The sequence below is a fragment of the Pseudophryne corroboree genome, chromosome 11 (assembly GCF_028390025.1).
Source record: "Pseudophryne corroboree isolate aPseCor3 chromosome 11, aPseCor3.hap2, whole genome shotgun sequence".
Taxonomy (NCBI): Eukaryota; Metazoa; Chordata; class Amphibia; order Anura; family Myobatrachidae; genus Pseudophryne; species Pseudophryne corroboree.
The window spans coordinates 142826602-142854313 of NC_086454.1; the positions used below are offsets into that span (position 1 = coordinate 142826602).

General features: G+C 45.4%; 1 protein-coding gene across 2 annotated transcripts in view; it reads right to left on the reverse strand.

Moving 5' to 3' along the window:
- Positions 1 to 27712, reverse strand: part of LOC134969144 (uncharacterized) — a 371526-nt gene that overhangs the window by 186502 nt on the left and 157312 nt on the right. For both annotated transcript variants that reach the window (XM_063944894.1, XM_063944895.1), the window contains 2 exons: positions 21468 to 21727; positions 17643 to 17745 (listed from right to left, as the gene is read on the reverse strand). In XM_063944894.1, the coding sequence (XP_063800964.1) occupies positions 17643 to 17745; positions 21468 to 21727 (363 nt within the window). The remainder of the gene's footprint in view (positions 1 to 17642; positions 17746 to 21467; positions 21728 to 27712) is intronic.

Genomic DNA, 27712 nt, shown 5'->3' on the forward strand with positions numbered 1-27712 from the left:
GGACCTTTATGGATCCCAACTCCAGGCCCATATCCACATTTGCTTGCAGGAAGAGGAGAAACCGTCCCAGTTGAAACTCCACCGTAGGAAACTTCTTGGACTCACACCAAGATATATATTTTTTCCAAATACGATGGTAATGTTTAGACGTTACTACTTTCCTAGCCTGTATCAGGGAAAGAATAACCTTGTTCGGAATGCCTTTCCGAGCGAATATCTGGCGTTCAACCGCCATGCCGTCAAACGTAGCCACGGTAAGTCTTGATAAGCAAACGGCGCCTGCTGCAGCAGGTCCTCTCTCATGAGTTTTAGAACTCTTGGAATGAGTGGAAGTGGAGGAAACACGTATACCGACTGGAACACCCACAGAGTCACTATGGCGTCCACCGCCATGGCTTGCGGGTCCCTCGACCTGGAACAATACTGCCGAAGCTTCTTGTTGAGATGAGAGGCCATCATGTCTATTTGAGGTACACCCCAAAGATCTGTTACCTCCGTGAACACCTCCGGATGGAGTCCCCACTCTCCTGGATGGAGATCGTGTCTGCTGAGGAAGTCCGCTTCCCAGTTGTCTACTCCCAGAATTAAGATTGCTGACAGCACCAATGCGTGTTTTTCTGCCCAGAGGATGATTCTTGTTTGCAGCTCTGCTCTTCGTTCCGCCCTGTCGGTTTATGTAAGCCACTGTCGTTACATTGTCCGACTGCACTTGAATGGCTCGATCCCGCAGAAGATGGGCCGCTTAGAGAAGACCATTGTAGATGGCTCTTAGTTCCAGAATGTTTATTGGTAGGCCGGCTTCCAGACTTGGAAAGTCTCCCCTTGAGTGACTGCGCACCAGCCCCGGAGACTTGCATCCGTGGTTAGAAGGATCCAGAGCTGAATCCCGAACCTGCGGCCCTCCAGAAGGTGAGGCAATTGTAGAGGAGTGAATGGTGCATGTGTAGATGAGATCCCGATCACTTGTCCAGGAGATCCAGTTGGAAGGGTCGAGCATGAAACCTACCGTACTGCAGAGCCTCGTAAGTGGCCACCATCTTCCCTAGAAGACGAATGCACTGATGAACCGACACCTGGGCTGGCTTCAGGACATCCCGGACCATTGTTTGTATCACCAACGCTTTCTCCTCCGGAAGAAACACCCTCTGCACTTCCGTGTCAAGGATCATTCCCAAAAAGGACAACCTCCTGGTCGGCTCCAAATGTGATTTTGGAAGATTCAGGATCCAACCGTGTTCCCTGAGTAGATAGGTCGTGAGAACAATGGACTGTAACAGCTTCTCCTTGGACGATGCCTTTATAAGCAGATAGTCCAGATACGGAATTATGTTCACCCCCTGTCTGCGGAGGAGAACCATCATCTCCGACATCACCTTGGTGAATACCCTCGGTGCTGTGGAGAAGCCGAATGGCAGGGCCTGGAACTGAAAATGACTGTCTAACAGTGCGAATCGAAAAAAGCTTGATGCGGCGGCCAAATCGGAATGTGGAGGTACGCATCCTTGATATCCAGGGATATCAGGAATTCCCCCTCCTCCAGACCTGATATCACTGCCCTCAGAGACTCCATTTTGAACTTGAACTCCCCCAGAAAGGGGTTTAGCGATTTTAAGTTCAAAATGGGCCTGATCGAACCATCCGGTTTCGGTACCACGAAAAGGTTCGAATAGTAACCTTTGTTTTGCAAATGGGGTGGAACTGGTACAATGACCTGTGATTCCACCAACTTCTGGATGGCTTCCTGTAGGATAGCCCTGTCTGCCAGCAAAGCTGGCAAGCCTGATTTGAAAAATCGGTGAGGAGGGAGATCTTGAAACTCCAGCCTGTACCCCTGGGACACAATAGCTTGCACCCAGGGATCCAGGCCGGACGACACCCAGACATGGCTGAAATGCCTGAGTCTCGCCCCCCCCCCCCCCCCTCTCCAGGCCGCACTGTCCACCATCATGCTGAAGACTTTGGCGTACCTGAAGCAGGCTTCTGTTCCTGAGAACCCGCAGCAGCAGGTTTCTTGGATTTTGGCCGACCTCCTCTAAAGAAGGTATTGGACGGCTTTGCCTTTCTTGTTTTAGCAGCCCAAAAGGACTGTGATGTAGCTGAAGAAAAGGTTTCTTCGTAGCAGGTGCAGCTGAGGGAAGAAAGGGTGACTTACCCGCTGTGGCCGTGGAAATCCACGCATCCAACGCTTCCCCAAAGAGAGCCTGACCTGTGTAGGGTAGGGTCTCCACACCTCTCCTGGATTCCACTGGCACAGCCAAAGTCCTCTACGAGCTGAGGCAGACATGGAAGATATCCCTGCAGCCATCGATCCCAGGTTTTTCATGAATTCCACCATAAATCCAGCAGAATCCTGTATGTTACGTAAAAACAATTCAACGTCACTTTTATCCATTGTAGCCAAATCCTCAGGTAACGTGCCTGACCACTTTACTATAGCTTTGGAAATCCATGAACAGGCAATAGTAGGACGAAGTATCGCCCCTAAAGCCGTGTACAGAGCCGGCCATAGGCATAGGCAAACTAGGCAATTGCCTAGGGCATTTGATATGCCTAGGGGCATCAGCAGCTTCTGCTGATTAAAATGATATGTGGCATGCCTATATTCTGTGTGTAGCATTTCATATGCAGATACAGCCACAGTCTCACACAGTATATAGGCATGCTGCATATCATTTTAATCAGCAGAAGCGGCTTCTGCATCCTAGCCACATAGCAATGCAAATAAGATGCATTTTCATTAAATAATATGCCCGACGTTAGCATTGAGGCAAGATTTATGAGGACACTTCTGTATCCAAGCAGAGGCAGAGGTCACAGTGTTAGTGACAGTGTGAGTGCTGTGTGCATGTGAGTGGGTTGGTTGTGCAGTAGTGTTCGGAATATGTGTAAGGAGCATTATGTGTGTCATGTAAAAATGCATTAATAATGTGCAACATATGTGTAAGGGGCACTATGTGTGTCATTATGTGTATAAAGGCATTAATAATGTGCGGCATATGTGTAACAGAGTACTACTGTATGTGTGTCATTATGTGTATAGGGGCACTAATAATGTGCAGCAAATGTGTAGGGGGCACTATGTGTGTCATTATGTGTATAAGGGCATTAATAATGTGCAGCATATGGGTAAGTGACATTATGTCTAAAAGTGCATTAATAAAAGGTTGTCATAATGTGTAAGGCACATTATGTTTATAAGGACATTAATAATGTGTCTCATATGTGTAAGGGGCATTACTGTGTGGCATTATGTGTATAAGGTGCTCTACTATGTGGCATTGCGTATAGAAAGGGCACTACTATGTCGTCTAATGTGAATAAAGAGCAATAGGGTGTGGTGTAATGTGAATAAGGAGCAATTCAGTGTGATGTAATGTGAATAAGGGTCTCTACTGTAAGGAGTAACGTTTATAAGGTAAAGTGATACTACTGCGGGATGCAATATAAATTATGGATACTATCGCATGATCAAATGTGAATAAAGTTGCAGTATTGTGTGGCGTAATTGGAATTGGGGTTATTATTCTATGGCCATGCCCCTTGCCAGCAAAACACACACCCCTTTTTGGGCTGTGTGCCAAATGTGCGAACTGTTCCTATTTAAAATATAGGGGGTACAAACACCAAAATAAGGACTGCTATGGATGAGGGGTGGTGGTGCTGGGAAAGAGGTGCAAGGTCAGAGGCGGAACCAGCGGCGGTGCTAGGGGGCACCAGCCAAAATCTTGCCTAGGGCATCATATTGGTTAGGGCCGGCTCTGGCCATGTATATGGATTTGAGCGTAGTGTCCACATTTTTGGGAGTCTGGATACAGACGCGTCAACTATGGGTGGGTTTTCCCATTTTTTCCTATCCTCCTCAGTGAAAGGGAAAGCAACCAGAACCTTTCTAGGGATCTGAATTTTTTTCTCCTGGTTTTCCCAGGCTTTCTCAAATATAGCATTTAATTCCTTAGACGCAGGGAAGGTTAGCGAGGATTTCTTATTGTCAGTTAAGTAAGCCTCCTCAACCTGCTCAGGTGTTGTATCAGCAATATTCAACACATCTCTAATGGCCTCTATCATCAACTGCACCCCTTTTGCAAGAGATGCTGCCCCCCGCAGCACATCCGGTCTGCCATGTCAGAATCGGTATCCGTGTCATCTTGCATAATCTGGGCAAGAGCACGTTTTTGGGAGCGTACATTAGGGGGCCCTGAGGTAACAAAACCGGACCAAACTGCCATAGAGTTCTGTAAAACCTGAGTTGCAGACTCATTTTGTGCAACTCTAGTAGATATCTGAGAAATCATACTTTTAAGAGATGCTAACCACTCAGGCTCCCTTGCTGGGACCTGCGCTAACACAGTGCAATCCTGATTACATGGAATGGGATCACCCTGAGAGGACATATCCTCTGCAGCATAAGACACAGAGTCCCTGGACATAGCTCAATGGAGACCACAAACACTCCACACACACACACACACACACACACACACACACACACACACACACACACACACACGGAAGGACAGACAGAGTTTCCCCCCTAAGAATGGCAAGAGAGACACAGAGATTGGAGCCAACCCACACACAGCGCTGCAAGATAGGGAGACCCCTAACCAGCGCTTACTGTGTACCTTAATAGGTTGCACAGTACAGATATACAGCCTCCCCCCACCCTTCTTCAACCCCCTGGTACCGTATAAGATAGCTGGAGTTGATTTGGAGGGACAGCTCTCACTGACAGCGCTTCTGCAGGCAGGAAAATGGCGCTGAACGCTGCAGGGTCCGCTCTGAGGAGAAGCTCCTCCCCCTTTCATGGCGCTGCTTCCCGCTCTTCTGAAGCTTATACTGGCCTGAGGAAAAGTGCTGGCAGCGATCCTGGGACCCTGACAGGCTTGGTGGTCAGTGTAGGGTGTAGGCTCTGGCTCAGGGCACCCCTCACAGTGCCGCACTATGTACCGCTGAGCCCCGGAGCGCAGTTAGTACTGCGCTCTATACCCTGTTGCCACCATCTTCACACCAGCTCCACTCTTGCCAGGGGGGCCGGTGACTAACTCGCCACTGATCTTCTGGCTCTATAAGGGGGTGGCAGCATGCTGCCGGGGTGAGCGATCCCTTATGGCGGGGAACTTTCGATCCCCTCAGGAGCACAGTGTCCTGTAAGCGGAGATAGTGGCTCAGACCACGCAGGGTGGACATTACTCCCCCCCTTAGTCCCTCGAAGCAGGGAGGCTGTTGCCAGCAGCCTCCCTGTGCCTAAACGCTATTTAAAATAATAAAACTAAAAGAACTCCTATGGAGCTCCCCTAGCTGTGACTGGCTCCTCCGGGCACATTTTCTAAACTGAGTCTGGTAGGAGGGGCATAGAGGGAGGAGCCAGCCCACACTCTCAAACTCTTAAAAGTGCTAGTGGCTCCTAGTGGACCCGTCTATACTAAATGGTACTAATGTGGACCTCAGCATCATCTAGGACGTAAGAGAAAATGAATTTATTCCATCTTGGAATAAGGCTGTAACATAACAAAATGTGGAAAAAGTAAAGCGCTGTGAATATTTTCTGGATGCATTGTGAATGTGTCCCCCATTGTGGCATTACCTCCTTGAGCCAGGTGCTAGTTTTAAAAATATGGGGGACTCCTACATTATTTTTCCTCCATATTTTTAGAACCATGAGCAGTCCAAGAGCCCAGTGCTGGTTCTTAAAATACTAGGGGATTTAGTAGTACTACTCCCCATGTAGTACTAGAACCAGGACCTGTTCAAAGAGCCCAGCGGTGGTTATGCGTAGGAGGGGGGAACTCATACAATTTGTTTATTTTTATATATTAACCCTATGCTACAATTTACACAAGGAAGCAATGCACAGATCTCATTGATCCATCCAGGCTTCATGTTCGACAGAGTTTTATCAAACTCTCCCATAAAACACAGCTCTGGATTATGAATGGCTGTGACATCGGAAAACACAAATTAGACAAACACGGAAGCGAATTAAATAAATGTATATGTGTTTGAAAAATACAATACAAAAATGGGCGATGACATCCGAGATTCACCTCGGTTAGAATTGGCAGAAACATGGGCGCTTAGTAAATTTACCCCAAAGTTTAAGTCCAGGGCGCAGTACCCTATCAAGCCAGGAAAGGCCCCAGGGCAGCACACTAGCAAGAGGCTAAGGTACTAGTAAGTGTTAATAATACCCCTTTTACACCAAGCCGAAAACACGTAGTTATTGCCGGATGGAGCCAGGTAAGCTGTCAGTGTAAATGGCTCTCAAAATAACCTGGATTGATTTACCCAGCAATCCTACTCGGGTCTCAACCAAGGTTGAACATGGGTAGAACTCATGTTGAGGGGCCGTTTACAGCAATGGGAGAGCTCATACCTTCCAACCGCAGCATCCTGCAGGCGTTTGGGAGGTTGGGGGACACGGTGCATACAGTCTCTGCTGATATCTGCAGTACTATGCAGACAGCAGTGGTTCCGGGGTGAAGGTGAATGGATGCCACACTCATGAGTGCAGAGTCTATTCACTGCACAGAGATGGAGGCTGGTGGCAGCCCAGCAGCACCTGTCAGAGTGTTGCGCTTGCCCCCCACGTGACATGTATGTCCCCCGGGGGTCCCGATCCACAGATTTCCTGGTGCTTGGAGATGATGTCATCTTCTAGTGCTGGCCTTAAAGACACACACATATGCAGTGCGAATGGTGCCGACCTGGGAATATCCCAGGTCGGCAACGCAGTGTAAAGGGGGTAAATCCCATGTGCAGCCCGTATTGGAACTGCAAACCCCAGGTCGGATCCAGGATTTTGGTGTTAAAAGTTGTATAAGAAAGAAGCAAAAGCATTGTGTTAAGGAGTGTAGTAATAAAAATTATAAAAAGTGTTATATTAGTTAAAAAAATATATATATCTCTGAAGGCATGAGACACCTTCAGACTAGTTTCAGACCACCCACCCCTCATTGATTTTAAATTGATAGCCCAGCACTCTGACCTGCATATGTGGAGTGAGCACACTGAGGTAAGACTCTTACATTTGTTTACCATGGCAGTCAATATTGGGGGGATTCTCTGGGGCACAGGGCTCCCTGGACCTGCCGTGGCTGGGCGTCCCCGGGGCATTGCAAACTAATACTTATTTCAATACATTATGGCACTTATACTGTGGTTTGTTTTTTATTTTTATATATATATATATATATATATATATATAAGTGAGTGATACAACCCTGGGGTTGCCTGGCTGGGTGGCTCTGGTGTGTACTGCCCCCCGAACCTGAACCCCTGTAGTAGTTTTTTTTTAATTCTGTTTATTGAACAGCCAAAGTTACAGATGTGAAAACAACCAGAAATCTGGAGATTACATAAATGCATACTATCAGATGGCATCGTTTAATACCTCTCCAGAAAGCAACATAGCACACTCAAAGGCTGATCCTTTTTAATTTTTTATAGTAATTGCAAAGAAAGTAAGAGACAGACTAGAAAAGAAGAAAGAAGAAAAGAACAAAGAGGGGAGGGTGGGATAAGAAGGAGAGGAGGGGGGGGATAGGGAGCCGGAATGTCATCCAATGCTAGGAATCTACAATCCAATTCGGTGTTCTAAAAATATTAGAGAAGCGGACAAGAGATTCCAATAGTAAATGGCATGTAATTGTACCAGAGTCATTAAGTGAGAGGAGACGGTTGCCTCTGCCACAAGACAGGGTAAAAAAAGTCGTTGTAGCTGCTCTCGTGTAGGTAAAGGCATATTACTTAAGACTAAACCCCATTTCTTATAAAAAAAAGTCAAATACCATTAGTAGCGTGCAAAGTGGCCATGTGGTGTTCGTGGTGAATAACTTCTAACAAAGCAGTTTCCCATTCTTGAATTGACGGGGCCGTTGGATATATCCAATGGGCTAGTATCGTCTGCTTTGTCACAGTTATCATGACTAAAACAAAAAATAACTTATGTGAGAGAGCGCATAAAGAATTTAAACATTTTTATTACACATTTTAAAAAACTATAAAAATATTATAGCATCAGCATATGCATACTATCGCTAAAGAGCTCTTGAAACCACGTAGTTATTATTAGCTATAATCTTGCTACACAAAGGACTCTAACAATAAATGGAAAACCTATCAGTCCATAATATTGTGTTTATCATCAGCTGCCACTTATTAATCAAATTGACTTCAGGATTTCTTTTATTTCCACTTTGTAACTAAAATGTAACTTAATGTCCCGCATCAATAGATTCTGGATTCTTTATCCACAAAGCTGGTATGTAAACCACCACTTGAACTTTCATCAATTAGGACTATTGTTAGGGATTGTTGTATCAAAATTCACCCTTGTTCCAAAGTTAGTTCCGACTGTAAAAACTTTTTAAACATGAACAGACTTAAAATATGCAGGGAAAGTTTCCTCTTATCCACTGACACAAGATGATAACGTGTCTAACACCTCAGGGATATATAGTCAATTTAGAGAACTATGTCTCACCTCACCGCAGCCCGGGTGTTATAGCTCTCCCTAGGAGAAGGCCACTCGCAGCCGTGGCGGATGGCCGCTGTATCTTCTCTGCTGCCGCTATGCAGACGGAGCGTATCGTGTCAATCTAAGAGACGCCCAGACGCGGCGGTGTGCCTCTGAGGTTTTTTCTATTGAAGCCGTTCTGCTTACCCCCGCCAGAGCTTACGGGCCCAATTTGTGGTGTGGTGATGTACTGCGGCTCCCAGCTACGGCGGCGTGCCACTGGATTTCCCCTGCTGGAGCCGTCCAACTTCTCCTCACCAGGGTCCAATTAAGCGAATGCAAAGCTTTGCAATAGCAGTAGAAAAGCTGGTCCTCCAGGCATACAGTATGGCAATGAAATCTGTCACACAGTCCGATTGTGAGAGGTTTTCAAAAAGCAGAGGGCCCACGATATGCTCCGTCTGCATAGCGTCAGCAGGGAAGATACAGCGGCATCCGCCACGGCTGCGAGCGGCCTTCTCCCAGGGAGAGCTATAACACCCGGGCTGCGGTGAGGTGAGACATAGTTCTCTAAATTGACTATATATCCCTGAGGTGTTAGACACGTTATCATCTTGTGTCAGTGGATAAGAGGAAACTTTCCCTGGATATTTTAAGTCTGTTCATGTTTAAAAAGTTTTTACAGTCGGAACTAACTTTGGAACAAGGGTGAATTTTGATACAACAATCCCTAACAATAGTCCTAATTTATGAAAGTTCAAGTGGTGGTTTACATACCAGCTTTGTGGATAAAGAATCCAGAATCTATTGATGCGGGACATTAAGTTACATTTTAGTTACAAAGTGGAAATAAAAGAAATCCTGAAGTCAATTTGATTAATAAGTGGCAGCTGATGATAAACACAATATTATGGACTGATAGGTTTTCCATTTATTGTTAGAGTCCTTTGTGTAGCAAGATTATAGCTAATAATAACTACGTGGTTTCAAGAGCTCTTTAGCGATATTATGCATATGTTGATGCTATAATATTTTTATAGTTTTTTAAAATGTGTAATAAAATTTTTTAAATTCTTTATGCGCTCTCTCACATAAGTGATTTTTTGTTTTAGAATGTGGTAATAAATACTTCAGAATACTGAGTGGGAGCTGCATTTAGTTTTTATTCTGTGGTGATCAGCATAGTATACTGTATGGAATTTAAATAATTCTTTATTTAAAGAGAATATATTTGCGCCTGAATTTATATTCACACACAGACGCAGGTGGACCTGTAATTAGGCTTGGTCCTGTGCGCCTGTGTGTTTGTATAATTGTATAGTTATCATGACTGTCAAGGCAGGAATTATCCGGGTAATGTCAGGGATCTCCAACCAATCTGAGAAGTCTGCAAATAACAATGCTCGAATGTTTAATGGTAAAGACAGTGCAAACAATTTGTTAAAGTGGGCACATATTTTGTGCCAAAATTTCCTAATCTTACAACAAGACCAGAAATTATGAGCAAGATTAGCATTAAGCATAGAGCATTTAACACATAGCCCTAATTCAGAGGTATTAAAATGTTTCCTCTGTGCAGGAGACACATACATTCTGTTAATAGTCTTGATATGAATTTCTTGTAATTTAGCTGGCCTCAAATATTGAAGAGCCCGTTTCGTGTTATCCAATATGTGTGTAATATCTGGAAAGTGAGGGATTTCTTTCCTCCAAGCCAAAGAGAGCGAGGTCCAAGAGGGAGCATTGGCTTTTAGTAAATTCGAGTATAAATATCTAATTTTAAATGGGCAGGAACGACAAAGATCTAGGACAGTCAATATCACATGTGGCGAAGGAAACGGGTCTACAGGATTTTCAAGAGCAGCAATGTAGTGTCTAAGGTGAAGGTACAAGAAAAATTGTCTCTGCGGCAGGGAATATTTATCTTGTAATTGGGAAAAAGAAAGAAGTTGGCCACCTGGATCAAAAACATCTTTAATGGCATTGATACCCAGTAACTTCCACGTGTAAAATGTCTTGTTGTGCAGTGATGGTAGGAAGCTATGATTTCCCCAAACAGGGATGTAAGGGGTAAGGTATGGATCACTCTTAAGATTTTTATGGATCGATACCCAAGCCCTGTATGTGTCATTAAATAAAATATTAGTTCTAATGTCCGTCGGGATATCTTTTAGGCGGGAATGCAGAAGCGCAGCCGGAGAATATGGGGAGAAAAGCGCTTCTTCTAGGGAAAGATTAACATAAGAGCCTTGTTTTAAAATCCAATCCGAAGCATATCGGAAGAGGGCTGCTCTAGCAAACAACTGAACATTAGGGACACTCAGACCACCTTGTTGTTTAGGCAAGTACATGCGAGATTTGGGCATACGCGGTCTTCCGTTTTTTCCAAATAAATCTAGAAAATAATCTAGAGCAGATTATAGCATCTGACCTAGATTTTACTATAGGCAACATTTGGAGCAGGTATGTTAATTTTGGAAAAGTCACCGACTTCACCACTATGGTTCTGCCAAGGATGGAGAGGGGGAGGTCAATCCAATTCTCCAATTGAAGTTTCATTTTATGGATTATTGGTGTGTAATTACATGAATAAATTTGAGAAGTGTGTGAGGGGATATGTATTCCCAGATATTTTAGCGATTTCGTATTAATTGTAAGCTGGGGCATGAGGGTTGTGAGATCTACAGAGTCCTTCTGGGGGCCTATGGGGAGCAGGTCAGATTTAGCAGCATTCACTCGGTAACCTGCAAATGATCCAAATTTAGCTATAGTGTCAAATATGGCCGGGATGGAAGACAGACGGTTACGGACAAACAGGAGCATGTCGTCCGCGAACAAACTCAACTTAATGTGTACATCACCTATTTCAACACCAGTAAAAGTGGGGAGTTGCCTAAGGGCAATAGCTAGAGGTTCCAAGGCTATTGTGAACAACAGAGGCGAAAGCGGACAACCCTGCCTAGTACCTCTTTGGGTAAAAAATGGAGCGGAGAGGAATTTGTTAGTGAAGATTTGGGTAAGGGGGTCATGATAGAGGGCTTGTATTGTGAGAACAAACTCTAAAGGGAAACCAAACCTCCGGAGTGTCTCGAACAGGTGATCCCACGTGACCAGATCAAAAGCCTTTTCGGCATCTAAGGACAGTAGAAAAGCAGGGCCACCTGCCCGAGCAGACTCCAAAGCCTGCATAACAGCAAAAATCTTTCTGATATTGGTCACTGAGTGCCTTCCCCATATAAAACCGGTTTGGTCTTCATGGATTAGACCCGGAAGCATTTTTTTCATCCTTTCCGACAAAAGTTTTGTGAGGATTTTGTAGTCAACGTTAAGTAACACTATAGGTCTATAGGAGGAAGGCAATAGCGAGTCTCGCCCCGGCTTGGGAAGTACTCTAATCGACGCTGAGTTAAAATAGTGTGGGGCTTTGTGAAGGGAGTTTATGGAGTTGTATAAAGACGCCAAGGGGCCACTAATTTTTGTCTCAAGAATCTTGTAAAATTCTGCAGACAGACCATCAGGACCTGGGGTCTTTAGGTGTTTAAGAGAGCGAATGGTATCTGAAACCTCCTGCGCGGTAATAGGGGCTACGAGTAATTTCGAATTTTCAGGACTGAGTTGTGGCAACGACAACCCGTTCCAGAAGTCATGTTTGTCAACTTTATCAATAGAATCTTGGGAATATAAATCCCTATAGAATTTGTGAAGGATTTCAGAGATTGTGTTTCCATGAAAATGGCAATTCCTCTCACTATCCCTCAGGGCTGCTATGTGATGGGGACCAGACTCAGCCTTAAGGAGACTGGACAGCAGCCTGCCGGATTTATTGTCAAAATGAAATATGTTATGTTTGCCTGAGCCTAAACATTTGTTACTTAACTGTGTCAGTACTTGGTCAAAGTGTTGCTTAGCCTTGGTATACAAAATTTTCCTGTCCATAGTGGGAGAAGCCTTAAAATCTTGGAAAGAAGAAGTAAGATCAGATTTGGCAGCACGATTAGTGGAGTTTAACTCCTTCTTAAATCTAGCAACAAATTAGATAATATCCCCCCTCAATACCGCTTTGGCTGTCTGCCAGAACAGAGCTGGGTCCGATTCATGTGCGGAATTGTTGAGGTAGTATGAATCCCAAGCAGCGTTTAACATGGTTTGAAAGTGCTGAGAACCCGCCAGGCGGGCAGGGAATCTCCATTGGGAAGAGGGCCCTAGTACATATTTAGTTTGGAGAGTTATGGAAATGGGAGCATGGTCAGAAATCAGTATTGATTCTATACTAGTGTCTGTAATTTTATCTGATATAAAATCAGAGAAAAAGAAATAATCCAATCATGAAAATGAGTTAAAAGTGGCAGAATAATACGTATAATCAAGTTCTATAGGGTTATGGAGCCTCCAGATATCCACAAGACCAAGCTGGGTGGATAGATATTTTAAGTTGGTCTTCGGAAGGCTGTATTTGCGGGGAGATGTCGCCTTCCTATCCAGGGTCACAGATGATACCAGATTCAAGTCACCTCCCAAAATGATAGGAGTATTACTATATGGGCGGAGTAAGTTAGTTATTTTTATATAGAAAGATCTGTCATATACAGCAGGGGCATAGAGATTACATAAAATGTACCTAGAACCTTCCAGGGTAATATCTTTTATATTTCCTTCTTCGTCTCTTTTTTCTTTCTTTCTCCATGTTCTTTCCCCCTTTTCTTCTAGGGAGCTGGAGGGATAATATAGCTACCCCCCCCCCCCCCCCCCCGTATCAATGATTTGGCTATGTATTTCAAAAGCAATTCCCTTGCAAATGAGGATAGCTACTCCTCTCGCTTTTGATGTGTGAGAAGATGACGCAACCAGCTTCTGGCTAAGCATGGAAAGCTTTAAGTGTTCCTCAGGTGTCAGATGTGACTCCTGCAACAGAATAACGTCCGCTTTTACCTTGTTTAAGTAAGTATTCTTCTACGTTTAACAGGGGAGTGTATACCCCGCACGTTCCAACCCCGCATGTTCCAAGAATAAATTTTAAGTGAAGCAGCCATAATCAATAGTAGAAAGAGATGGGTGCGGGGCATAAACTCCAGGGCCTATACACCAGTACAAACAAATAGAAGACATCTGCAGAATCATACTCACAAGCACCGAGAACGTGATATCAATGGGACTATCCCTCCAGCTCCCTAGAAGAAAAGGGGGAAAGAACATGGAGAAAGAAAGAAAAAAGAGACGAAGAAGGAAATATAAAAGAATATGAGGTAAACGAACCAACTGTGAATCAATAAGTTCACAGCCATAAGGTAAGTAACAGCAGCAACCGTGAACACTCTCCTGTAAAGAAAACAAGGAACAAGAAAAAATACAGTACAACATTGCGTATCATAATAACATATTGAATAGAGAAACCCTTAGAAATATGACCGGAAATAGTCAAAGAAATGCGGAGGGTCTTTCAGTGCAATGTCCGGAAACGTGGCATCAGGACCTCACCCTAAACCATCCGGTGTCTAAAAAACAGGAAACTTTAACCTCTACAACATATTAAACATGAAATAGCATGTGATATGAGGGGCTTTATCCCTAACTGCGTAGACAAGTAATGAGAAGAAGCAGGTCAAATAAGGACTCATTCATTCTGGTCCATTGCGTTAGATTCTGGGGGTCCTGCCAATTGTTGCAGGAACGCCTTGGCATCATCGACATTTGTAAAGTCTTTAGGACCTTGTGGCAAGAATATGCGCAGCCGGGCCGGGTACAGCAACGCAAATTTAGTACCCGACTGCACTAATTGTGAGCAAATAGTCACCATATCCCGACGAGCTCTGGACACCTCTGCCGAATAGTCCTGAAAGAGAAAAATTCTCTGGTCATCCCATTTCAGAGCGCCTTTGGACCGAGCTGCGGACCAGGTCAGTTCCTTGTGTCGGAAGTTTAAGCAACGAAATATAACTGGGCGAGGACGGGCCTGGTTAGATTCCCTCGGTGGTCCCAGGCGATGTGCCCGTTCAATTTCAAGGGATGATAATTCTTCAGGAATCCCAAGTAGGTCGGGCAAGTCTGAAAGTAGAAATCTAAGTAAGTCGGGTCCCGTAATAGATTCCTTGAGGCCTACTATCCTCAAATTATTTTGCCTCGAGTGATTTTCCAGATCGTCCAATTTAGACATCATGCGCTGTCGGGAAGACGTCAACTGTAACACCTGTTGCTTCAGATCATCAATCTCCTGGAAATTAGCTCCTATGCGATTCTCGTTAGTGGAAATCCTGCGAGACATGGTTTTCAACTCTGATTTAATGTCGGAGACTGCCGACATAAGCTTGTCGGCTTGTAACTGAAGCATAGGTTCCACTGTTTACTTAATAGCTTTTACAATTTCAGCATAGGAGGGAGGTGTGGGACGTGCTTTTGGCGGCATGATGTCCAGACTATCGGACAGTAATACAGGGGTCACGGCAAACTCTGGAAGGGGGGAAGATTCAGGAGAGGGTGCAGGCTTCTTTCCACCCGTCCGGATACGTTGAGGTTTAGGGGTCGACACAGTAAGGAATCTGTCCATAATACGTTCAAGAAGCCCCGTGAATATTAGATAGGCAGGTTAAAGTGATTGCAGCACTGCATCCAGCTTGAGAGATATACACGGTCACCGCTGGGTATAGGGTCGTTACATCGTATGAGTTACATCGAAGCGGGGGAATAGACACATACCGGAAATACCTCTGTGTGCCGTATACTATGAGAAAATATTCACTTCCACGTGAGAAATCAAGGCTATCTTGTACAGGGAAGCATGAAGATCCCCTTCACCAGGGAGACCTGACCAGCAGTGTCTCTCCAGGGGTGAGGAAACTAATTTGCACAGTGGAGAAAAATGTGGCACAGACAGGGTGACGTGGGGGGTGATGAGGTGTTAAAAGATCACAGTGGATGGCTGGCACCAATGAGAGCCACAGGCAAGAGCTGAGGGGTGATACAGATTAGGGGGGGAAGTGCAGGGACCTATGTAGTACAGCTTTATTTAAGCAGTAATGCTATTGATATGAATAGCTGTATCTATAGAAAGCAGGGGGCAGAGGGAGTAATTCAGCAGGCAGGCAGGTGTGCTGAAATTGGGAGGGAGAGAGAGGAGAGCCGGCAGGATCTCATGTAAGGCATAAGCTGATCTCCACGACGCCGGACAGCCTGCCCGCGCCGCAGCGAGGAGAATTAAGATGGCCATCGCTCTGGGCTACTCACATCTAGGCAGCCCTCTGCCGCGGGTAGCGCCAAGCTCAGCCGCCAGATGGGGGACCAAGCGGCGTGCAGGAGCAGGGCAGCAGGCTCCGGTGAGCGGTCCGGCAGAGAGGGCAGGCTCGGGCGTCCACCAACAGCTCCGACTTCCGCCCCGGAGCTCCTCCAAACTACAGGTCCCGGGTTCAGTCGTGCAGGAGGGCCGCAATCCGCAGAGACAGCTAAAGCTGCCTCCCGACTCCACAGCTCGCTCCCGCAGATGCAGAGGCACAAGGTAAAGGGTTGGGGTTCCCAAGTAGGGTAAATGAGAGCTCAAAAAGGGGATAAATAGGGCTTTTAGTAAGCATGCAGGCAAGAGCTCGGGCAAGGTACAGCTTACTTGATTGCCAGCCAGGCCACGCCCCTGAACCCCTGTAGTTAGTGTTAGGGACTTACGCAATGAGAGGCCACCTTGGTGCAGTGGGTAAGCTCATAGCCCTGGCCAGGATTATGCTAAATGCCTCGTTATTACAGGTTGAGCTAGTGTGAGATAGTGCACCTGCATCTTTTTTCCCCTTGTATAATTAAAAAATATTTGAAAGCGCTAAAAAAAGTGCTAAATTAAATGTTATAATGTGCCACCCCAAAACAGGCCAGCCACACCAACTCACGGGGGTCTGGTGCCCCAAACTCAACCCTAAAACTGACAAATTGTATACATTTATACAGGACCTACCATTACAAGTCCTTTCCCAATATGCAGTCTATGAATGCTAGAGATCCATACTAATTAAAAACACTTAAGGCAGGTTGGAGGGGTGCCAATCCAAGCTGAAGGAGTCTCCACCACCAAGTGTATTACGTTATGTACACAATATAGAGTATATGGTTTTAGGCTAGGTATCATCACGATCGGTTGTCAGGGAGCTGTGGGTGGGGCTCCGCGGTAAGGTGTCCCCTGCACTGCTCTCAGCAAGTTGGCTGTAACAGGCATACACGCCTCAATAGTGACCAATCAGAACATCGCGGAACATGTGTACTGTGTATTATGATAAACTTATTTGTAGGCAAACATCATTAATTAGTACTTCTTTGTAGGTCAAAGAGCTATACATTTTTTATTTTGACCAGTTCGTTTTCACCGACTTTCACCCGGGTACTGCAGCTAGTATAATATAACATGTTGTGATTGAGCTGTGAATGTAATTTGAAAGAAAAGATAAACCAAAGGCATAGATCTGTATACTAAGCATTGCATCGTCTATGCATTACATCGCGCCACATACATATGCGCTTAGTTTTGCTAAGGACAGTTATCCTTTGCAAACACAGGACTTCTGGGTATTGGCACCAGGAGTTTCTCTGCGCATGCACAGAGCAACTCGGTGGCCGCAGGGCATTCTATGAGGCAGAGGTATCACCAGGTCTGGTGACACCCGGTGCGCACTCTGGTTCTCCATGTCTCGGAGGCACGCGCTTTCCAAAAAAGGGGCACGGCTGTATATAAATGGGGCGTGGCCTCGCAGTGGGATCCTGGTGCCATCACTCCGGTGGTGTGCACAGCATCTCCGGAGATGCTGGTCTGCCCTCGGAGACAGTCTGCCTCCACTGTCGGCTCCTCATCTATAACAGGAGCCAGGAGCTGCAGGAGAATGTCACACAGCAGTACCAGGCTCCTGTCACTGTGGAAGAGTTGGCATATTGGTGTCACCCCCTCCAAAGGCCGCACCCTACGCCCCCGCCTTGTGACACAAATTGCAGAAAGAAGCCCATCAGCTCTTATCGGGTAATGCAGGCCACTGCATCAAAGTCCTAGAATGCATAAATAACAGCCTAAGCCCTAAAATGGACATTTTGGGGTTTGTTTTTTTCCCTTTAGTACATCCCGCCTTTTATATGGTGCTTCTTATGTCACTTATACCATCTCCCTGCCCTCTTTTCATACTTGGATTTATTGTTATATTCATACATCCCTACTAACTTCATAATATCTCACCTGTTAAATGAACAATCTCTCCATTTCCAACATATATACCCCAGTGTTGGTAACCGAGGAAGTGTTGAAATTCAATCAAGTCCCCTGGCCTTGGTTCCAGACCCTATGAAAGATTCAAATGATTATAAAATACATTAAGATGCAAAATGCATATACACATTACAGTCGATTCACTGTGAATAGCACAAAGAACTCCACAAGGACTGAAAACGGTGGGACTGTGGGGCTGTCAAGAGCCTTTTGGTTAAAGAGAAGGATATCTAAGGAGGGATATTAAAGGTATGGAAACATTCTTACATTAAATTAGTCCTATCTCATTGATAAACAAACACAAGACACTTATACCAGTTTTAGGGCTAGATTTATCAGAGTTTGAAGAGAGATAAAGTTTAGAGAGATACTGTAAATAGGAAGATGCAGTACCCCATAAGTTTCTACAGTATCATACCTCCCAACTTTGTCCTCATTGGAAGAGGGACACACGCGCGCGCTCCCGGACATGCGCGTGCACTACAAAAAGGGTGTGTGGCTTTGCGTGAGGACCCGCGATCGCGAGCCACGCCCTTGTTTTTGACACTGAGGGGGTATGCCCAGCGCACTGTGAGCCGCTGGCATGCCCCCTCTCCCTCTGACTCCAGCGAATAGACGCTGTGCGCATGCGCACATCGTCTATTCACCGCTGCTCTGCTAAGCAGGGCAGCGAGAGACAGAGCCTCCCAACTGCCCCTCCCCCACGGCGGGACAGTTGGGAGGTATGGAGTATGGTGTTGCTGGACTGACAAAGCTCCGGAATGCTTAGTCCCAATAGGATGACACCATCTCCAGATCGCATTTCCTATAGATTGTAAGCTTGCGAGCAGGGCCTTCCTACCTCTGTTTTTGCCCAGTTTTGTTCTATTACTCTTCTAATTGTAAAGCGCAACAAAATATGCTGCGTTATATAAGAAACTGTTAATAAAAAAATGTCCCTATAGTAGCTTATGAGCTATAATTTTGCTAAAATTACCAAGAGAGGATTTCATCATAATTAATAGGTATATCAAGCTGGCCGGTCTACATATGAAAATGATGATCATTATCACCTGTTTCGGTTATTCATTGGTTAATCATACACCTGACTATGGGGGTCATTCCGAGTTGATCGTTAGCTGAAAATGTTCGCTGCGTAGCGATGAAGCAAAAAAAACGGCACTTCTACACATGCGTATGCAGCGCAATGCGCAAGCGCGACGTACTTTCACAACGGCCGATGCAGTTTTACACAAGGTCTAGCGAAGCTTTTCAGTCGCACTGCTCGTCGCAGAGTGATTGACATGAAGTGGGCGTTTCTGGGTGTCAACTGACCATTTTCAGGGAGTGTTCGGAAAAACGCAGGCGTGCCAGGAAAAACACAGGTGTGGCTGGGCGAACGCAGGGCGTGTTTGTGACGTCAAATCCGGAACTGAACAGTCTGAAGTGATCGCAAGCTAGGAGTAGGTCTGGAGCTACTCTGAAACTGCACAATTTTTTTTTGTAGCCGCTCTGCGATCCTTTCGTTCGCACTTCTGCTAAGCTGAAATACACTCCCAGAGGGAGGCGGCTTAGAGTTTGCATGGCTGCTAAAAACTGCTAGCGAGCGATCAACTCGGAATGACCCCCTATAGTCCTACAAAATCCCTGACTTTGTGCAATTGTACCTAGAAGAATTGATGTTGTTTTAAAGACAAAAGGTGGTCACGCCAACTATTGATTTGATGTAGATTTTGCTTCTGTTTATTCACTTTGCATTTTGATCATTGATAAAACGAAACTATTAACACTTCTATTTTTGAAAGCTTTCTTACTTTGCAGCATTTTTTCCCACAGCTGCCTAAAACTTTTGCACAGTGGGGGTAATTCCAGGTTGATCGCAGCAGGAATTTTTTTAGCAGTTGGGCAAAACCATGGGGGTCATTCTGAGTTGTTCGCTCGGTAAAAATCTTCGCATCGCAGCGATTTTCCGCTTAATGCGCATGCGCAATGTCCGCACTGCGACTGCGCCAAGTAAATTTGCTATGCAGTTAGGAATTTTACTCACGGCTTTTTCATCGTTCTGGCGATCGTAATGTGATTGACAGGAAATGGGTGTTACTGGGCGGAAACAGGCCGTTTTATGGGCGTGTGGGAAAAAACGCTACCGTTTCCGGAAAAAACGCAGGAGTGGCCGGAGAAACGGGGGAGTGTCTGGGCGAACGCTGGGTGTGTTTGTGACGTCAAACCAGGAACGACAAGCACTGAACTGATCACAGATGCCGAGTAAGTCTGAAGCTACTCAGAAACTGCTACGAGGTGTGTAATCGCAATATTGCGAATACATCGTTCGCAATTTTAAGATGCTAAGATTCACTCCCAGTAGGCGGCGGCTTAGCATGAGCAAATCTGCTAAAATCCGCTTGCGAGCGAACAACTCGGAATGACCCCCCATGTGCACTGCAGGGGAGGCAGATATAACATTTGCAGAGAGAGTTAGATTTGGGTGGGTTATTTTGTTTCTGTGCAGAGTAAATATTGGCTGTTTTATTTTTACACTGCAATTTAGATTGCAGATTGAACTCACCACACCCAAATCTATCTCTCTCTGCACATGTTATATCTGCCCACCCTGCAGTGCACATGGGGGGTAATTCCAAGTTGATCGCAGCAGGAATTCTGTTAGAAATTGGGCAAAGCCATGACTTATGTGAGTGTTGTGGACATGTTACTAAAGCTTAGGGCTATTCTGACGCAGGCATATGGAGTAGTGAAGCCTGTTTCTGAGGGCTCTCTTGCATATGATAGCATAAGGTAGTAAGTCAGGCTTCTGTGGCTGCCCACAACTACAGCCACTTTACGTGGGATTCAGAATCAGCACCTTAGTCTAAAGGGGGGGTACACAAGGGGGGGTTTGTGTGCAGAGCGATCTAGCACAGACCACTCGGCACACATCTCTCCCCCTGCTCAGCACACAGCGTGATGTGTACTGAGCGAGGAGGAAAACGCTCACTTCACCCAGCGGTGAAGTGAGTGATCTACTAGATTGTGGGTCAATCTCGGACCGGCGATAGCGACGCACGGGCCGTGCATCGCTATCGCTATAGTGGGGCATACACACAGAGAGATCCGTGCTTAATTTCTAAGCAATCTGGTCAGATTGCTTCAAAATTAAGCACGGATCTCTTCGTGTGTACCCCCCTTAAAGGTAAAGGAAATGTAGATCAATGTGTGTAATACAGATTGCACTTGTTTCCACTGACCTGTTACACAAGTTAATTTAATAAAGGTAACATTTTCCGCCAGCCTGCTCACTGCCTCCTTGGCTCATTGTTGCTAACTGTGATGAGGTTTTTCTAAAAATAGGCTGCAAATTATTATAAATGATATCAATCCTAATGTAGGAACAAAAAATAGGCTTTTTTTTTCCTCAAAATATTTTCTTTTGTCTGTGCAAAACCAACACCAAAAGCAAGGATGGTTTCAGAAAAAAAAAGCAATCGTAGTGCGATTCTCTCATCTCTATACATTGGGGGTTATTCAGGTTAGCAAACAAAAAAGCACCATAATGGACAAAACCCTGTTGCACTGCAGGTGCGGCAGATGTAACATGTGCAGAGAAATTTAGATTTGGGTGGGTTAATTTTTTCTGTGCAGGGTAAATACTGGCTGCTTTATTTTTACACTGCAATTTAGATATCACACCCCACCCAAATCTAACTCTGTACATGTTGTATCTGCCCCGCCTGCAGTGCACATGGTTTTGCCCATTAGTGTGTTTTTTTGGTTTGCTAACAAACCTGAAAAAGGGCCATTATCCACTACCCCATACTATACCTGATCAGAGAAGTAGTCGCCATATCTCAGTTCTGTCACAAAGTGCTCACAGATAGCACTGGTGACTCTGTACTGCAACCTCTTCCCCACTTGCTCCAAAGCTGCTCGTACTATTTTTGTTGGTGGGTAGGGTCTTCTCTTTGTGTCATACTTGTTATTGACCTTATAGATGCAGTCAGCTGCAACTCGCTCCAAAGGTTCTTTTTTCACCACGGCTGTCTCTCCAAAAGGGGAGGATAAACTGGACCAACCATCTTGATCTGTGTAGAGAAGGTAAAAGTAATTGTATGTGTAGGGAATGTACGTGAACTTGGCCTGGTCTTTGACAATGCTTAGTCTTGACTTGGTTTTGGTTTGCCTAAAGCTGGGCATACACATTCAATTACAGTATCTGACAGATAATCTGCCAGATCTGGCTTGTTGGAATGAAAATGTGGTAATGGATGGGAGCAAATGGCAATCGACCATTTGCTCCCAAACACTGGAAAATGGATAAAACCTGTCATTCATACAAATTGGTCAAATCTGTGATTTACCCAATTTCTATGAATGACAGGGAATAAAATGAACTAGGGCAATATTATGGGACATAAAATGAACAACAACTGTGGAGAGAGGTTTCTCTCTAGAAGCTTTGGGGATATGTCCCTACAAAATGCATGCCTTCCAACATGGGAGGTCATTCCGTTTTGATTGCTAGATGAATTTGTTCGCAGCGCAGCGATCAGGCTAAAAAACAGCAGTTCTGCGCATGTGTATGCGGCACAATGCGCTCGCGCGTCGTATGAGAACAACGAAAGATGTAGTTTTGCACAAGGTCTAGCGAAGCATTTCAGTCGCACTGATGGCCGCAGAGTGTTTGACATGAAGTGGGCGTTTCTGGGTGTTAACTGACCGTTTTCTGGGAGTGTGTGGAAAAACGCAGATGTGCCAGGAAAAACGCAGGCGTGGCTGGGCGAACGCTGGGCGGGTTTGTGACGTCAAAACAGGAACTGAATAGTCTGAAGTGATCGCAAGTGCTGAGTAGGTTTTGAGCTACTCTGAAACTGCACAAAAAAACTTGTAGCCGTTCTGCGATCCTTTTGTTCGAACTTCTGCTAAGCTAAACTACACTCCCAGTGGGCGGCAACATAACGTTTGCATGGCTGCTAAAAACTGCTAGCGAGCGATCTACTCGGAATGAGGGCCATGACCCGTTCTATTAGGTACAAAATGCTCTGTTCCTGGACTTCTTTGCCAGTGGCAGTTACAGAGGTGGGGCTGCAGCACAGTCCAAAATTCAAATAGCGGTCTGGCAGTGTTTGGGGTGGCAGTTGGTATGGCTCCCCCAGTTGAATTTGGACTGTGCAGCAGCTCCACCTCTGTAACTGCCACTGGCAAGGAAGTCCAGAAACAGCATTTTGTACCTAATGGAATGAGTAATGTTGAAGGGTATGCAAAATGTAGAAATGTAAAAGTTTAATATATTACTATAAAACTCCTGAGATTGCAGTGGTGTGTTGGATTTTATAATTATATTATTCTCAAATCACTATTCATAAGTTTTATTCTCCAATGTGATCACAGGTGTATTTATAATGGGTGTAGTGTGTGCGGTGCATACCGACCCCCAGGATCCCTGGGAGGCCCACACCGCACACCCTGCACCCATTATTTTTAATAATTACCCTACGGAGTCCCACGGCATAGCAGCAGCACTGCAGAAATCACTGGGAAAACAGTGCGTTGGCCATTTTTCTTGGTGATCTGCGTATGCGCTCTAGACTCTGGGACGGTGGGACCCTAGTGCCCAGAGCCACAGCGCTGCTGGCTAGAGAGGATGGGGCCCAGATGGATCCTGCACACAAGCCTCCTCCCATCTAGAAATGCCCCTGTAATATTTAGATATTGCCACCTTTGAAGCTGTTGTAACTATGGGGGAAATTCAGATCTGATCGCAGCAGCAAATTTGCTAGCTAATGGGCAAAACCATGTGCACTGCAGGTGTGGCAGATATATCATTTGCAGAGAGAGTTAGATTTGGGTGGGTTATTTTGTTTTTGTTTCTAGCGATGAGCGGGTTCGGTTCGTTGAGATCCGAACCCCCCCGAACTTCACCTATTTTACACGGTTCCGAGGCAGCCTCGGATCTTCCCGCCTTGATCGGTTAACCCGGACGTCATCATCCCGCTGTCGGATTCTCGCGAGATTCGTATTCTATATAAAGAGCCGTGCGTCGCCGCCATTTTCACTCGTGCATTGGAGATTGAACGGAGAGGACGTGGCTGCGTTCTCTCCCTGAAAAGCTCCGTATCTGTGCTCAGTGTGCTGCAAATATCTGTGCTCAGTGTGCTGAAAATATCTACATTCTCTGCCTGAAAACGCTCCATATCTGTGCTCAGTGTGCTGCAAATATCTGTGCTCAGTGTGCTGCATTGTGGGGGCCACCAGTATATAATTATAGTAGTACAGTACAGTAGGCCATTGCTGTATCTTGCAGCTCTGTATCAAGTATACTATCCATATCTGTGCTGCATTATTGTGAGCAGTATATAGTAGGACAGTGCAGCATTTTGGTGACCAGCAGTATACATATAGTACAGTACAGTAGGCCATTGCTGTATCTTGCAGCTCTGTGTCAAGTATACTATCCATATCTGTGCTGCATTATTGTGAGTAGTATATAGTAGGACAGTGCAGCATTTTGGTGACCAGCAGTATACATATAGTACAGTACAGTAGGCCATTGCTGTATCTTGCAGCTCTGTGTCAAATATACTATCCATATCTGTGCTGCATTATTGTGAGCAGTATATAGTAGGACAGTGCAGCATTTTGGTGACCAGCAGTATACATATAGTACAGTACAGTAAGCCATTGCTGTATCTTGCAGCTCTGTGTCATGTATACTATCCATATCTGTGCTGCATTATTGTGAGCAGTATATAGTAGGACAGTGCAGCATTTTGGTGACCAGCAGTATACATATAGTACAGTACAGTAGGCCATTGCTGTATCTTGCAGCTCTGTGTCAAGTATACTATCCATATCTGTGCTGCATTATTGTGAGCAGTATCTAGTAGGACAGTGCAGCATTTTGGTGACCAGCAGTATACATATAGTACAGTACAGTAGACCATTGCTGTATCTTGCAGCTCTGTGTCAGACTCAGTTGTAGTATCCTGATCAGTGCTCAATATCTGCTGCATTGTTGTGACCAGTATATATATAGTAGTACAGTGCAGCATTGTGGTGACCACCAGTATATAGTAGTACAGTACAGTAGGCCATTGCTGTATCTTGCAGCTCTGTGTCACTTCTAGTATCCTGATCAGTGCTCAATATCTGTGCTCAGTGTCAGTGCTGCATTGTGGTGACCAGTATACTACAGTACAATAATCCAGTGCTGTTCTCGCTGCTCAGTGTCAGTTCTCCGTAGTATCATCAGTGATCAGTATAATCAGTCCTCAGTATAATCAGTGCGCTGTTAGACGTGTGCCCGTTTTCCGCCATTAGGGCAGTGGGATTTAGACAATTGATAAAGTTATTGTGTCCCCGGTACAAAATCCCATCTAGATTCCACTTCACTAGGCAGGCAACAGCGAGATTTTACCAATTAATATCAGTGATTTATAATTATTAATTACAGTGATCTTGCCAAATAATTCCAGTGATTTTGTAATTTTCTTCCAGTGTTTTGGACCAATAATACCATTGATTAGAACAAATAATTCCAGTGATTTTGTAATTTTCTTCCAGTGATTGGACCAATAATACCATTGATTAGAACAAATAATTCCAGTGATTTTGTCATTTTATTCCAGTGATTTGGACCAATAATACCATTGATTAGAACAAATAATTCCTGTGATTTTGTCATTTTCTTCCAGTAATTTGGACCAATAATACCATTGATTAGAACGAATAATTTCAGTGATTTTGACATTTTCTTCCAGTGATTTGGACCAATAATACCATTGATTAGAACGAATAATTCCCGTGATATTGAGGTGTTTGTGTCGCTTAGCTTAGCCATCCAGCGACCACAGTGCACCTCTTTTTCTCTTTTCTTTGCATCATGTGCTGTTTGGGGCCAATTTTTTTAAGTGCCATCCGGTCTGACACTGCAGTGCCACTCCTAGATGGGCCAGGTGTTTGTGCCGCCCTCTTGGGTCGCTTTGCTTAGTCATCCAGCGACCTCGGTGCAAATTTTAGGACTAAAAATAATATTGTGAGGTGTGAGGTGTTCAGAATAGACTGGAAATGAGTGGAAATTATGGTTATTGAGGTTAATAATACCATGGGATCAAAATGACCCCCACATTCTATAATTTAAGCTGTTTTAGAGGTTTTTTTTTTAAAAAACACCCAAATCCAAAACACACCCGAATCCGACAAAAAATGTTCAGGGAGGTTTTGCCAAAACGCGTCCGAATCCAAAACACGGCCGCGGAACCGAATCCAAAACCAAAACGCAAGACCCGAAAAATTTCCGGTGCACATCTCTAGTAAATACTGGCTGCTTTATTTTTACACTGCAATTTAGATTCAGTTTGAACACACCACACCCAAATCTAACTCTCTCTGCACATGTTATATCTGCCCCTCCTGCACTGCACATGGGTGCCGATTCAGACCTGGTCGCTAGGCTGCGTTTTCACACAGCCTGCGGTCAGATCTGAACTGCGCATGCAAATGCATCGCAATGCACAGGCGCGATGGACCGCAGCAACGTGGATCACCGGTCAGCAACGGGTTGGGGTGAAAATTCCGAACGAACCGGCAATCGCAAGGAGATTGACAGAAAGAGGGCGTTTGTGGGTGGCAACTGACTGTTTTCAAGGAGTGTCCAGGAAAACGCAGGAGGGACCAGGCATTTGGAGGGAGGGTTTCTGACGTCAGGTCCGGCCCCGATCATCGCAGCAGCAGAGTTAGTCCTGGGCTGAGCAGAAACTGCACAAACATCTGTTTGTGCAGTTCTGCTACAAATGCGATCGCTTAGCTTCACACAACCAATACCCTCCCCATGTAGGCGGCGACTACCTGATCGCAGGCAGGGCCGGATTAACAATGGGGCGGATGGAGCTGCAGCTCCAGGCCCCCCATTGAAAATAGGCCCACAGGATCGGCAGTGTAGCCAGCCAGTGATAACAGGAGAAATACTTTTCCCCTGTCATCACTCATCAACAGCATTCGCCTTCCAGTCCCTCCCACCCGCGCCGACCAAGGGTCCGCCCCCATCCCCTCTTGTTACCTGAAGCTCTGCCTCAGACCCAGGGTCATGCCAAGCTCTGCCCCCTGGGTGGCTTACAGATGTGCTGTCTCAGACTCTCGAAGCTCCGCGCTCCCATGTGTACCAAGGCTCTGTCCCCGATCATAATAAGCTCCGCCCCCGGATCGTAACAAGCTCCGCCCCCTGCCTCACTTCTTCCACACTGATCCTGGAGCCACCTTCCTTTCCTCCCGAGAAGCCTGCAGATCTAGACAGTGAACTGAGTCAGCAGCACAGCTTTCTCCCCTCAGGTCGTGTGAAATCCGGCCAATTCAGCTGCTGTGAGTACTGTCGTTCCAGCGATTAAAATATTCCTGCAAACAGTATTTGGAGCTGAATTAAGGGCCTTGAGCACTTACACAAGGGTGCTCCTATCATTTAAAAAAAAAATAAAAAATAAAATAAAATATATATATATATATATATATATATATATATATATACACATAAATATATATATATGCAGGACTGTAACTAGCAGGGCGTCTGGGGGTGGAACTGGCAGCCTCTGCCACAATGTCTATTTTGCTGGGCCCACAAACAGGGAGTGGGGAGCAGCACAGCATCTCCATGCACTCCTGATGTCCATTGGGACCCACGAAGCAGGGGAAGTAAGGAGTGATCAGCTGGAAAGCAGGTACTCTAATCAAATAGACGACATCAGTCGCACTGACAGGAGTGACAGTACTGCAGTTACTACTGCACTGGGAGCGGGCAGCACCAGAGTCTGCTCGCTGGCTGAAGGCAGCGCTGCTTGCAGAAAGCTTTCCTGTATTGAGCAGCATTTCCAACTCTGAACCCCACAAGGGGGCCTCATAAATTAACCAGACCAGGGATAAACTATACAGAAGTCAGGAGAATCTGCTACTGTCCCACATCAGCTGCTGTTCCCATCACTACTGCCCCCTTCATCCCCTCCTGCCCCCTGGGCAGCTGACCCCCCATCTCCTACTGTTCCCATCACTACTGCCCCCTACATCCACTCCTATCCCCT